Raw genomic sequence first — 13,183 nt, forward strand, 5'->3', positions numbered from 1 at the left:
GGTTCATATCTGTGTTATGAACTCTGGCACAGTAATCTGGTCACTGTATCTGGCGTACATGCTGGCGTATATGCCGGAAAGCGGCTGGATTACCACCGGATCCCATTGCAGTGAATGGGGATCTGGCAGTACACTGTGGTATCCGGCTATGCCAGAGACTGTGAACTCCATCAGTCTGTTGACTTCCGGAGTTCACAATGCAGATGTAAACCCAGCCTAAAGCAGAATGCAATAGTCTGCAAATGCACTGAAACTGAAAGCTATTGTGGAAAAACATTTACATTTTTTTTAAATAAAGATCAATTGAAAAAATTAATTTCAGCCCATACTGAGTAAGGTGCTATGAAAAAAAATTGCCCTCAAAAGGTGTCTGTGGCCTTTAACACATTTAATGCGGGTTGTTCTTCACCACATTTTATGTACAATGAATGTATTAACTAACGACTATCTACAGCATTTCTAACAGATTTGCTTTTTAGATTTTTTTTTAGAGCAGAAATAAGAAATGTCACTTAAAAGTTTGACTTTATTGAACGCCATCCAGTGTCATAGGCTATTTTTTCCCAATAACCCAAGTCATTTTGCCAGTACATTTCCTTCAGATTCCCCGGTTCTTATCAGTGAAAACACAGAAGCCAAAATAACTTTTCTAGAAAAGTATGCGTTACAAAATGAATAAGCAAGATGTTTTGTTGTTTTAGCCTGTAAGAAAAAGAAGAGAGGTCGGGCTGTAGAATAGGCCCAGTGAGATTCACATTTTATCCTTCATTGCCAGTGAGAACGTGGCGCAGTAGTGCATTTATACTACATTAGGTGGCTCACTCTTGAGGGTTGGTAACCCCAAAAACTGTGCAGAAAAAAAAAATTAAATTACTTAATTAAAAAGTCTCTTAGCATAAATCCAGTAGTATTCCCCAATGAAAAATTCCACTTCAAGTATGTCCAGTCTCAGTGCTCCAAGAAGAGCAAAGGAGATGATATTTCTACTAAAATATCTGTTTCTTTAAAAGCAGTTCAGGGTAGCAGCTTTGTCCACAGAGTAAACCAGCAGTGGAGAAGAGGACAGTGGGACAACTTGCACTATCCTGCATAAAATGAAATGAATTCCTGCGTCTAAAAAGCCTACGCTATAACAGCTCCTCTCTTTGGTTTTTGTTTTTGTGAGAGGCTTGTCCATTTCGCAAAGAACCATTCTGAGGCCTGAGGAGTTTGCCTTTCTCGCGATCGGACCAGGTGTAAGTATTGTCATCGCTGTCCAGCTCTGATTCTGAATGCATCAAACTTGTGTTCTGAACTGGAGATTTCAATTTTACACCTAAAAGAGAAGAGAAAACATTCAGTCATATTGCAAAATCTATTACTTTGAAAAAGTAGAACAAGAGTCTTGAAATACTCTTGGCCAGGAAGCAAAATCAGTGGACCAATGATATTGGAACATCAACAATTGATCAAAAACTATTGCCTACTGAGAAGCAGGAGAGACGCTGATTTACAGTACATAGGGACTCTCCTACTTCTCAATACCCAGCACTGATTGTTTCATCTCTCCTGCATCTCCTGGTGGCCAGTTAGTTATTCAATAGACCAGGAATCAAAATAGCAGGAGACAGGAGGGCAGAGCAATATACATAGTACATATGCTAATTTCTAGAAATATATAGGAGCCAGCAGTGAGATAAAAGAATTAACCCTAGCCATCGTCACGGTCAGCGCTGCCCTGCACTGTAATGCCTTAGCAACACTCATTTAAAGAGTGCTGCTAAGGGACATTTCAGGCCAAGTTTTCTCATATAAATGTACAAGTTCTCTAAATAAAGTGTATTAGAAAAATGTTCCTTATCACTGTACCTACACATTACAAGAAGAAAAATAAAATAAAAGCAGTTACACTTTAAAGGGATTTTTATAGTTCTTAAAAGGGCTTTTCTGGGAAGATGACACTATAGTTGTTAAAACCATTGGCAACGGAAATAACAACTGGGACAACCCCTTTAATTGCTGTAAGAGTGGCTCCCAAAGGTGAAACATCATGTAAAACTTCTATTATCTTCCAAATGCATACTTACCAGTTTTGCTACTTGATTTCAGTGCTATACTTTCTTGGTCATCTGTAGCCTCCAGCATTTTATATCTACTCTTCCGTTTTGGTTTTCCCTTTTTCCTGCAAACAAGAAATAGACTTAGACTAAATTTTAGTTCTTGGAGGGTGCTAGTTCTCCTTGCAGAGATCCAGCAGGTGTAGGAAGTCTTTAAGATGCTTCCTGGGGAAAAGTATGCAAATTAACTTCTCTCCAGGAGGAGTAGAACTTTATAGTGCTGTCTACAGATTGGTGTCTCTGGTTTGACTGATATTCCTCGTATTAAATGGGATGACCATTGACTACAGGTCATCACTATAGGTGACATTAGATAGGCAGTTTTCTTCCTTCTAGACGAGAGATAATTGGTAGACTAAATTAGTTAATTTTTACATTTTAGCCGCGTTATTTCTAAAATGTATTTGGAAAAGATTCTATAGCAGATAAGTATAGTATATAGATACATATACTGGGTATATTATAGCAAGTGTAGTAGTGCTGGAGTAGGCACAGCATGCACGATATTGGTAAAAAGTTTCTTATACAATGCTTTTAGAAAGTCTTCACATTTTGTTATGTTGCGGCTTTGTTTGATTGATGGAGAAAACTGCACAATCACCATGAACTAGGCGCCTAATTTTAGTCACCATGAGCCTTGGAGTCTTTAGTTTAAAGTTTGTTTTAGGCTCCATTCACACGTCCGCATTTTCGTTCCGCTTTTTGCGGAACGGAATTGCGGACCCATTCATTTCTATGGGACCTGGAATTGCGGATCCGCACTTCCGTGTCCGCATTTCCGTTCCCGAAAAATATAGAACATGTCCTATTCTTGTCCGCATTTGCGGACAAGAATAGGCATTTTCTATTAAGTGCTGGCGATGTGCGGACCGCAAAATGCGGAATGCACATCGCCGATGTCCGTTTTTTGCGGATCCACACACACGGACGTGTGAATGCAGCCTTAACTGAAGATCATCAGCCCAGGCCAGTTAATACTGGCTGCTGGAGCGCCGCTGCCTTCTCAAACAGCTGATTGGCGGGGGTCCCAGGTGTCGGACCCCCGCCGGTCAGATGCTGATGATCTATCCAGAGGATAGATCATCAATTAAAACAAACTGCAGAACCCCTTTAATCCTTGGTCACAGATTTACCAGTGCATACCCTTAATATGACAAAATGTACAAGAGAGCACAGGTGGTATTTATGGGAAATTATACAAGTCAGACACAAGACCACAAGAGAATCAGACATTATGTTTTGTTCCTCAGGAACTTCCTATTTTCTGCAGAACAGGCAGCAAAGAAGTGCAGTAAACAAGGACCTTCACATCCTAAATAAACCAAAAAATTGTCCACAGAACAAAACAGGAACTGTGTGATCATTATAAGGGCTGTCTCACTCAGTGATTTACTACACTCCCTATAAACACACATAACTGTCATTTGCTGAGATAGACAACCCACAGACAGAACAGAGATTTAATTTTATAAATTATACATCGTAGTAACATCTTTTCTCATCATACACAGAAACATGGTTTAATTATAATGAGCAAATGGAGCCATCACTTACCTTCTACAACAACAGATAATGCACCAGACTAGTAGTCCCTGAGCCACCACACACAGGAAGCTTGTGATAATCACATACAGCACACTCCATTCTGCAAGGGGATAGAAACACTCATTGTAAACTGTATATTGCCCTTAATGATTTTTTTATTTATTTTTTTGTTAACTTTATGTGGTTGGTTAACCGCCCAAACCTTTTTACTTACTGGCCTACCAGAATATTTTTTGCAACGTTTTTACATGACATGTAGGGCTGTTTTCTTTATTTTTTATTTATTTATTTATTTGGGGGGAAAATAGCAAACTATAGCTCTTTATTCTTTAAATTTGGAAACTGACAGCAAAATAAATTATTAATATGCGTTTCTAGTTTTGTATTGGTTGGTTGGTACATAATATATACAGTATAGTCTTGCGGAGCAGCTATGACAATGCTTTTGGTTGGAGTGGCCATTTTTTAATTACGGTATTTTTATATTCGCTTATTTAATAATTTTTTTTTTACTCAGTTTTAAAATAGATTAATATAGATAATGTATAGATATAATACAGTCCTGATCAAAAGTTTAAGACCACTTGAAAAATGGCAAAAAAATCATATTTTACATTGTTGGATCTTAACAAGGTTCCAAGTACAGCTTCAACATGCAAAAAGAAGAAATGCGAGTGAGAAAACTTTTTGAGCATTCAATTAATTGAAAATAACGAATAAACTGAAACAGGCTGTTTTTCAGCTGATCCAAATTTTAGGACTACATGCCTTTAAAAGCCAAATCTGTGCAAAGATGTGGATTCATTGTCATTTTCTGTCAGGTAGTCACACGTTGTGATGGCAAAGGCAAAAAAACTCTCCCTTTTTGAACGTGGTCGGGTTGTTGAACTGCATAAGCAGGGTCTCTCACAGCGCGCTATCGCTGCTGAGGTGGGACGCAGTAAGACAGTCATTTGGAATTTCTTAAATGATCCTGAGGGTTATGGAACAAAAAAGTCAAGTGAAAGACCCAAAACAATTTCATCAGCACTGAGCCAGAGGATGCAGTTGGCTGTCCGTCAAGACACTGGACGATCCTCGTCCCAAATTAAGGCCCTTACTGGTGCTGACTGCAGCCCCATAACCATCAGACGGCATCTAAGACGGAAGGGCTTCAAAAACAAAAAACGTCTTCAAAGACCTCGTCTCCTTGATCGACACAGAACTGCTCGTTTGGACTTTGCAAGAGAGCACCAAACCTGGGACATTCAAAGGTGGAAGAAAGTTCTATTCTCTGATGAGAAAAGATTTAACCTTGATGGTCCTGATGGTTTCCAACGTTACTGGCATGACAAGCAGATCCCACCTGAGATGTTTTCTACGCGCCACAGTGGAGGGGGCGCCATAATGGTCTGGGGTGCTTTTTTCTTCACTGGAACAATGGAGCTTCAGGAAGTGCAGGGGCGTCAAACGGCCGCTGGCTATGTCCAGATGTTGCAGAGAGCATTCCTCATGACTGAGGGCCCTAGTCTGTGTGGTAACGACTGGGTTTTTCAACAGGACAACGCTACAGTACACAATGCCCGCAGGACAAGGGACTTCTTCCAGGAGAATACCATCACTCTTTTGGCCCATCCTGCGTGTTCCCCTGATCTAAATCCAATTGAGAACCTTTGGGGATGGATGGCAAGGGAAGTTTACAAAAATGGACAACAGTTCCAGACAGTAGATGGCCTTCGTGCGGCCGTCTTCACGACTTGGAGAAATGTTCCCACTCACCTCATGGAAACGCTTGCATCAAGCATGCCGAAACAAATTTTTGAAGTGATAAACAATAACGACAGAGCTACTCATTACTGAGTTCATGTTTGGAAGTTGGATTTCTGTTTTGGAAGGGGTTTCGTTTTTTTTTGGAGGTGTGGTCCTAAACTTTTGATCAGCTGAAAAACAGCTTGTTTCATTTTATTCGTTGTTTTCATTAAATTGAATGCTCAAAAAATGTTTTGTCTCACTCCCATTTCTTCTTGTTGCATGTTGAAGCTCTACTTGGAACCTTAAAGGGATTCTGTCATCAGAATTTAGGCCTATAACCTAAACATATGGCGAGGTCCCTACTAATACACAGAATCCTAAAGTGACCTTATCAAAATCGCCTGTGGCTTTATAATCATATAAAACAGGTTTATATAACCTGTCACTCACGTCAAAATGTGTCCAAGGGGACATCTCACGATGCAGGGTGCCCGGCTGCAGCCATCTCCTTTCGGTGCCCAGCGCCGCTTTCTGAATTTAAATCTCCGCCCTCCCTTCCATTAGAGCCGCCTACCTCAGTTCATCGTTCAGTCCTGGCAGCGGCCTCGTTATGCGAAGTGCGCATGCGCCGGCCGGCGCACTTCGCTCGAACCTGCCTTGGCCCCCCGATTACAGGCTGTAATCGGGCGGCCAAGGCAGGTTCTAGCGAAGTGCACCGGCCGGCGCATGCGCACTTCGCATAACGAGGCCGCTGCCAGGAGTGAACGATGAACTGAGGAAGGCAGCTCTAATGGAAGGGAGGGCGGAGATTTCAATTCAGAGGGCGGCGCTGGGCACCAAAAGGAGATGGCTGCAGCCGGGCACCCTGCATCGTGAGACGTCCCCTTGGACACATTTTGACGTGAGTAACAGGTTATATAAACCTGTTTTATATGATTATAGAGCCACAGGAGCATTTGATAAGGTCACTTTAGGATTCTGTGTATTAGTAGGGACCTCGCCATATGTTTAGGTTATAGGCCTAAATTCTGATGACAGAATCCCTTTAAGATCCAGCCATGCTAAATATGATTTTTTGCAATTTTTCAGGTGGTCTTAAACTTTCGATCAGGACTGTATATCATAAAAGATATCTGAGGACATTTAAACTTTACTTTTTTCTTAGTTTTCACTTTTCCACTGTAACTAGGATATCCATAGGAGCCTTAGTGACAGGGGAAAAACAGCCCCTATAGTGAAAGTCACTGACAAAGCTGCTCTGGGTCTGCTAAGAGCCTGCAGCTTTTCTGTGTCCGAAGAACACCCAACATTGCCGCTTTCTGTATTCTTCTGTATAATGTCTTTCATGATGCTGCTTCTGAGAGTATGCTATAAAGCAGCGTTTCTCAACTCCGGTCCTCAGGACCCACAGGATTTGAGAATATCCCACAGAATAAATACATGTGGTAAGTCCTGATGCATGGACATTAATTATGTCACCTGCTCAATACTAAGGAAATCCTGAAAACATGACTGGTAGGTGGGTCCCGAGGACCCGAGTTGAGAAACCCTGCTATATAGAGATAGGAGACCAGAACTGCCTGTATATTTCCACGTGGTCTATGGGAGACATGATAACAGTTAGTCTCCACTCATTAGGTCAAGGAGCATTAAAAATGAAAGTTATAGCCCGAAGGGAAAGCTACTATAATACATGCCATATACAAGTCATATAGTCATAAATTAGTGTTATATCTCACGTACATCCACATGACAGTTTGTCCTCAAAAGTTACAAACATTACACTTTAGGATGAACTTAATGTTTAATTTCCAACAACCTTACTTCAGAAATGGTGTTTATGATGTAGGTAAAGTTAATACAAGGCATTTACTAATGTAGGCCGTTATATCGACAACCTGTTTATTTGGTCGGGCCATGTGACGGCCATACTGGGATATGATGCATATCTTAATGATAATCCATGCCAGTTGCAATTCACTTTGCATTATGATAAATGTACATTACTTTTTTGGATCTCACTCTGAGGGGCGATGCTGAACAGCATCATGTTGCCACTACCACCTTTCGCATGCAGACCTCAGGCAACACCAGATTAGAGTTAGACGCAATTAGACGCAATTAGATTAGAGCTAGACGCAATTGCTCCACGGATGCACTATTTAAACAGGAGGAGCTGGCCTTTCTGGTAGCTGGGACCATGGGAGTGCACATGGGCTAGTGCTTTTTCCTATAGTGTGCAAGCACGACTACCACTGCTGGATTGCAGGGTGGTCATAACTAGGGATGAGCGAATCGACTTCGGATGAAACATCCGAAGTCGATTCACATAATACTTTGAATACTGTATGGAGCGAGCGCTCCGTACAGTATTAGAATGTATTGGCTCAGATGAGCCGAAGTTATTACTTCGCGAAGTCTCACTTGGAACCCAACCAGAGTTCGCAAAATGTTTTTTTTTTACAATAGAAATTAATTTATGAAGTTATTATGTTAAGTAATAACTTTGGCTCCTCTGAGTTGATACATTCTAATACGAGCGTGCGCTCCGTACAGTATTCAAACAAAGTATTAGGTGAATCTACTTCGGATGTTTCATCCGAAGTCGATTCGCTCATCCCTAATCATAACCATGGAAATGAGAAGTGTATTATGTGATGGAAAAATGAATCCAGACAGCAAAGGAGGCAATATGGATAATAACAATACATAAGTAAGTGGCTTGTATTAACTTCTTCTACATCAGGGGTGCACAACGTTTTCTGGTTGGGGGCCACACTGCCAGACTGAACCAATGACTAGGGCCCAAAATTTTTTTTTAAAGGGGTATTAACAACTGAAATACTGTATTTATGGCAGATTGTACATACAGTATATAACATTAACGTCTAGTTACAGTTCCAGGACTCCCATCTAATTGGAGAATACATGAAAAATACATGTGAGCAGCCACAATACATAGACATACATGTCTATTACCAGATGGTCGGGGGCCGAACAGAATGGTATCAAGTCACATGTGGACCATAGGCGCAGGTTGTGCACCCCTGTTCTACATAATAAATGATATTTTATGAAGTGCAACAACCCCTTTAAGACATAAAATTAAATTTAATGTAACAATGCAATGGCAAGTACAAAGTGGTCCCTCAAGTTACTATATTAATTGGTTCCAGACCGACTGATCTTTGTTGAAACCATTGTAAGTTGAGTAATCTGTTCCAAAGCCCCAAAATGTCATCCAAGATAAGAGAAAATTAAGATTTAATAAAAATAAGCAGATAACTAAGACAGATAAAGCAAGTCCTTACAAATAACAGTCAGGAATATCTGCTGACTAGCAACTAATACAGCTAAGGGCTCTTTCACACTTGCGTTGTCCGGATCCGTCGTGTACTCCATTTGCCGGAAGTGCCCGCCGGATCCGTAACACCGCAAGTGAACTGAAAGCATTTGAAGACTGATCCGTCTTCAAAATGCGTTCAGTGTTACTATGGCAGCCAGGACGATATTAAAGTCCTGGTTGCCATAGTATTAGTGGGGAGCGGGGGAGCAGTATACTTACCGTCTGTGCGGCTCCCGGGGCGCTCCAGAATGACGTCAGAGTGCCCCATGCGCATGGATGACGTGATCCATGCGATCACGTCATCCATGCGCGTGGGGCGCCCTGACCTCACTCTGAAGCCCCCCGGGAGCCGCACTTTAGCGTCCTGGCAGCCATGGTAACCATTCAGAAAAAGCTAAACGTCGGATCCGGTAATTCGCCGAAGCGACGTTTAGCTTAAGGCCGGATCCGGATTAATGCCTTTCAATGGGCATTAATTCCGGATCCGGCCTTGCGGCAAGTGTTCAAGATTTTTGGCCGGAGCAAAAAGCGCAGCATGCTGCGGTATTTTCTCCGGCCAAAAAACGTTCCGGTCCTGAACTGAAGACATCCTGAACGGATTTCTCTCCATTCAGAATGCATTGGGATAATCCTGATCAGGATTTTTCCGGCATAGAGCCCCGACGACGGAACTCTATGCCGGAAAATAACAATGCAAGTGTGAAAGAGCCCTAATTTACCAGAGGAGTGACCTGGATTGGTTGGCTGTGAGTCTGAAACATTGTATGTTCACTCTAGTTTCAACTTACGATGGGTCAGAAAACACCAATGTATGTTGAAAATATTATATCCTGAGGCCACTGTACCTTGAGGGATCACTGTATATTTAGCCAACCTGTGACTCTCCATCTGTTGCAAAACTAGAACTCCCATAATGTCCTGAGAGCCAAAAGCTGCCATGGCATGTTGGGAGTTGTAGTATTGCAACTGATGGAGGGCCACAAGTTGGGAAACACTGCTCTAGATACTTAAGGTGGGCATACAGTAACAGTCAAAACTTTAAACAAACCTTTTTATTGCATGGCTTTTCTTTTTCCTACATTGTATATTTGTATTGAAGATATGAAAATAATAAAGGAAAACAAATGGAATAAAGTAGCAACCAAAAAGTGCTAAACAAACCAGAATTTGTATTTTAAATCTTTAAAGCAGCCCCCTTTTGCATTGATAATAGCTTTGCACACTTTTGTTGTGCTCTCAATAAGCTTCATGAGGTACTCACCTAAAATGTTTTTTAATTAAAAGGTATGCCTTGTCAAGAGTTAATGTGCAAATTCTTGCCTTCATAATGTGTTTGAGAAAATCATGTGTGTTGTGCAGAGGTAGGATGGGTGCACAATTCCATACAGTGTTTAACCCTATTAATACTACTGCTCTAATCCACATTATGGCTAGAACCAGTCAACTTAGTAAAGAGAAATGACAGTCCATCATTACTTGAAGACATGAAGGTCAGTTAATCCAGAAAATTTCAAGAACTTTGAAGGTATCTTCAAGTGTAGTCATGAAAAACATGAAACATTATGATGGAACTGGCTCTATTAACTCATTACAGTTACCAGCCTCAGAAACGGCACATTAACAGGAATTAGAGCCTACATAAATGCTTTACAGAGATCAAATACTAGGCACATCTCAACATCAACTGTTCAGAGGAGGCTGTGAGAATCAGGCCTTTATGGTCGAATTGCTGCAAAAAAAGGCCGCTATTGAGGAACAACAATAACAAGATAATTGCTTGGGCCAAGAAACACAAGAAATGGACATTAGACCAGTGCAAATCTGTGTTTTGGTCTAATGAGTCAAAGTTTGAGATTTTTGGTTCCATCCTCCATGTCTTTGTGAGACGCAGAAAAAGTGAGCGGATGGTTTCTAGATGTTTGGTTCCTACCATGGTGCATGAAGGAGGAGGTGTGGGGGTGTTTTGCATGTGAAATATTTGGTGATTTATTCAAAATTCAGGGTACAGTTAACCAGCATGGTGACCACAGCATGCCATCCTATCTGGTTTGCACTTAGTGTGATTATCATTTGTTTTTCAACAGGACAATGACCCCAAACACACAGCTAGGCTATGTAAGGGGTATTTGAGCAAGAAGAAGAGTGATGGACTGCTGCGTCAGATGACATGGTCTCCACAAACACCCGACTTTAATTCAATTGAGATGGTTTGGAAAGTGCTAGACGCATAATAAAAGAAAAGCAGCCAACAAATGCTCAGCACCTCTGGGAAGGCCATCAAGACTGTTCGAAACTATTCCAGGCAACTACCTAAAGAAGCTGATAGAGAGCATGCCAAGAGGGGTCTGCAAAAAAGATATAGCTTTTCCTATTCTTGTCTGCAATTGTGGACAAGCATAGGCATCCGTGTTTTTTGGATCCGCAATTTGTGGACCGCAAAACACATACGGTCATCTGAATGAGCCCTTAGAAAGAGGAGAATAAGCCGGTGACAGACACCTCTGGCAGTGGCTTATCTCCAGCGAGAACAAAGGATCAGTGTGGGACACGATCATACACATTAGACCAGTGGTGGCGAACCTATGGCACGGGTGCCAGAGAGGGCACTTAGAGCCCTCTCTGTGGGCACCCACACCCTGTCTAAGGTGTACCAATATGCCTTAGACTTTTCCTGCCATTCATCAGCGCAGGGCGCACTATGAACGGCACAGGCAGCGCACTGAATGTAGGCAGGCTATTATAGCTAAATGATTAAGTACATGGAAGATATACTATATTGGACTGTAGTATTCTGGTTAATTTGCAGTGTTGCCACTTTGCGATAAATAAGTGGGTTGTAGGGTTGCAGTTTGGGCACTCGGTCTCTAAAAGTTTAGCCATCACTACATTAGACGGCAGCTGGTCCCACGGAAAACAGACGCTTCAGCTGATGGTCATCTTTTATGTATGGCCAGCTTAACAGCCATAATTTTTTTTTTTGTTGATCATATCACCACACTTTTCTTTGTGATTTATATGTGGGTATAACTACTAGGATAGCAGATAGTGCCCATTAGGTGAAGAACTGTATAAAGTTAGTGATCTCCTTGGATTATGGAGAGGACACAGAAAATAAGAGTGCAAGAAAATGAGGAGAGGTGCATTAGCCAATGCAAATGTTTTGAATGTTTACAAAATTGACATCACTTTCTACACATGTATAAGTGGACCTATAAAGCAAAGACTTACCACAGTTGCTCTCACCATCACCAAACTGACGACGTATAAAGTTCTCCATCCAGAAGGGGTCACAGACACAACGCTTGGTGACGGAATTACAGTGACCATGCATAGAACAATTTAACTGACATGCTGAAGAGAAAACAAAATATATGTGTAAAGCACTATTCTAACATAGGTATACAACCAAAACTAAAAACACCCATTTTAGGGTACTTTCACACTAGCGTTTTTCTTTTCCGGCATAGAGTTCCGTCACAGGGGCTCTATACCGGAAAAGAACTGATCAGGCATATCCCCATGCATTCTGAATGGAGAGTAATCCGTTCAGTTTGCATCAGGATGTCTTCAGTTCAGTCTTTTTGACTGATCAGGCAAAAGAGAAAACCGTAGCATGCTACGGTTTTATCTCCGGCGAAAAAAACTGAAGACTTGCCTGAATGCCGGATCCATCATTTTTTCCCATAGTAATGTATTAGTGCCAGATCCGTCCTTCCGAAAATAAATGCCGGATGACACCGGAAAGACGGATCCTGATCAGTCTTACTAATGCCATCAGTTGGCATACGTTTTGCCTGATCCGGCAGGCAGTTCTGGCGACAAGTACCCTTAGGGTACTTTCACACTTGCGTTGTTGGATTCCGGAAGGCAGTTCCGTTGCCTGTATTTATTTTTTACTCATTTTTAAAGGTCTGCGCATGCACAGACCGGAAGGACGGATCCGGCATTCCGGTATTTTGAATGCCGGATCCGGCACTAATACATCCCTAGTGAAAAAAATGCCGGATCTGGCGTTCAGGCAAGTCTTCAGTTTTTTTTCGCCGGAGATAAAACCGTAGCATGCTACGGTTTTCTCTTTTCCCTGATCAGTCAAAATAACTGAACTGAAGACATCCTGATGCAAACTGAACGGATTACTCTCCATTCAGAATGCATGGAGATATGCCTGATCAGTTCTTTTCCGGTATTGAGCCCCTGTGACGGAACTCTATGCCGGAAAAGAAAAACGCTAATGTGAAAGTAGCCTTATGGTTACATATAAAACTTACATAGAAAAGCTTCATGTATATTGGTGTAAAAATGGACAACATCAAGGATTTTACATTAATCAACAGTGTATACAGCTAGGTTATACATCACTAGGAATTACTGAATAAAAATACTGAAGTTGGATTCATATCTTGCAGAATTTTGTGCCATGGACAAAGTTGCTGCAAATCTGCATGTTTCACATGTAGGATTTGAT

General features: G+C 41.5%; 1 protein-coding gene across 1 annotated transcript in view; it reads right to left on the minus strand.

The window, feature by feature from the left end:
- Positions 1–514: 514 nt before the first annotated feature.
- The window catches only part of KIAA0319L (KIAA0319 like), a 109,154-nt gene continuing 96,485 nt past the window's right edge, over positions 515–13,183 (minus strand). The window contains exons 19-22 of the mRNA XM_040424375.1: positions 11,947–12,069; positions 3,651–3,741; positions 2,067–2,161; positions 515–1,315 (exon numbers count right to left, since the gene is read on the minus strand). Of these exons, the coding sequence (XP_040280309.1) occupies positions 1,128–1,315; positions 2,067–2,161; positions 3,651–3,741; positions 11,947–12,069 (497 nt within the window). The 3' untranslated portion in view covers positions 515–1,127. The remainder of the gene's footprint in view (positions 1,316–2,066; positions 2,162–3,650; positions 3,742–11,946; positions 12,070–13,183) is intronic.

The sequence above is a fragment of the Bufo bufo genome, chromosome 3 (genome assembly GCF_905171765.1).
Source record: "Bufo bufo chromosome 3, aBufBuf1.1, whole genome shotgun sequence".
Classification (NCBI taxonomy): domain Eukaryota; kingdom Metazoa; phylum Chordata; class Amphibia; order Anura; family Bufonidae; genus Bufo; species Bufo bufo.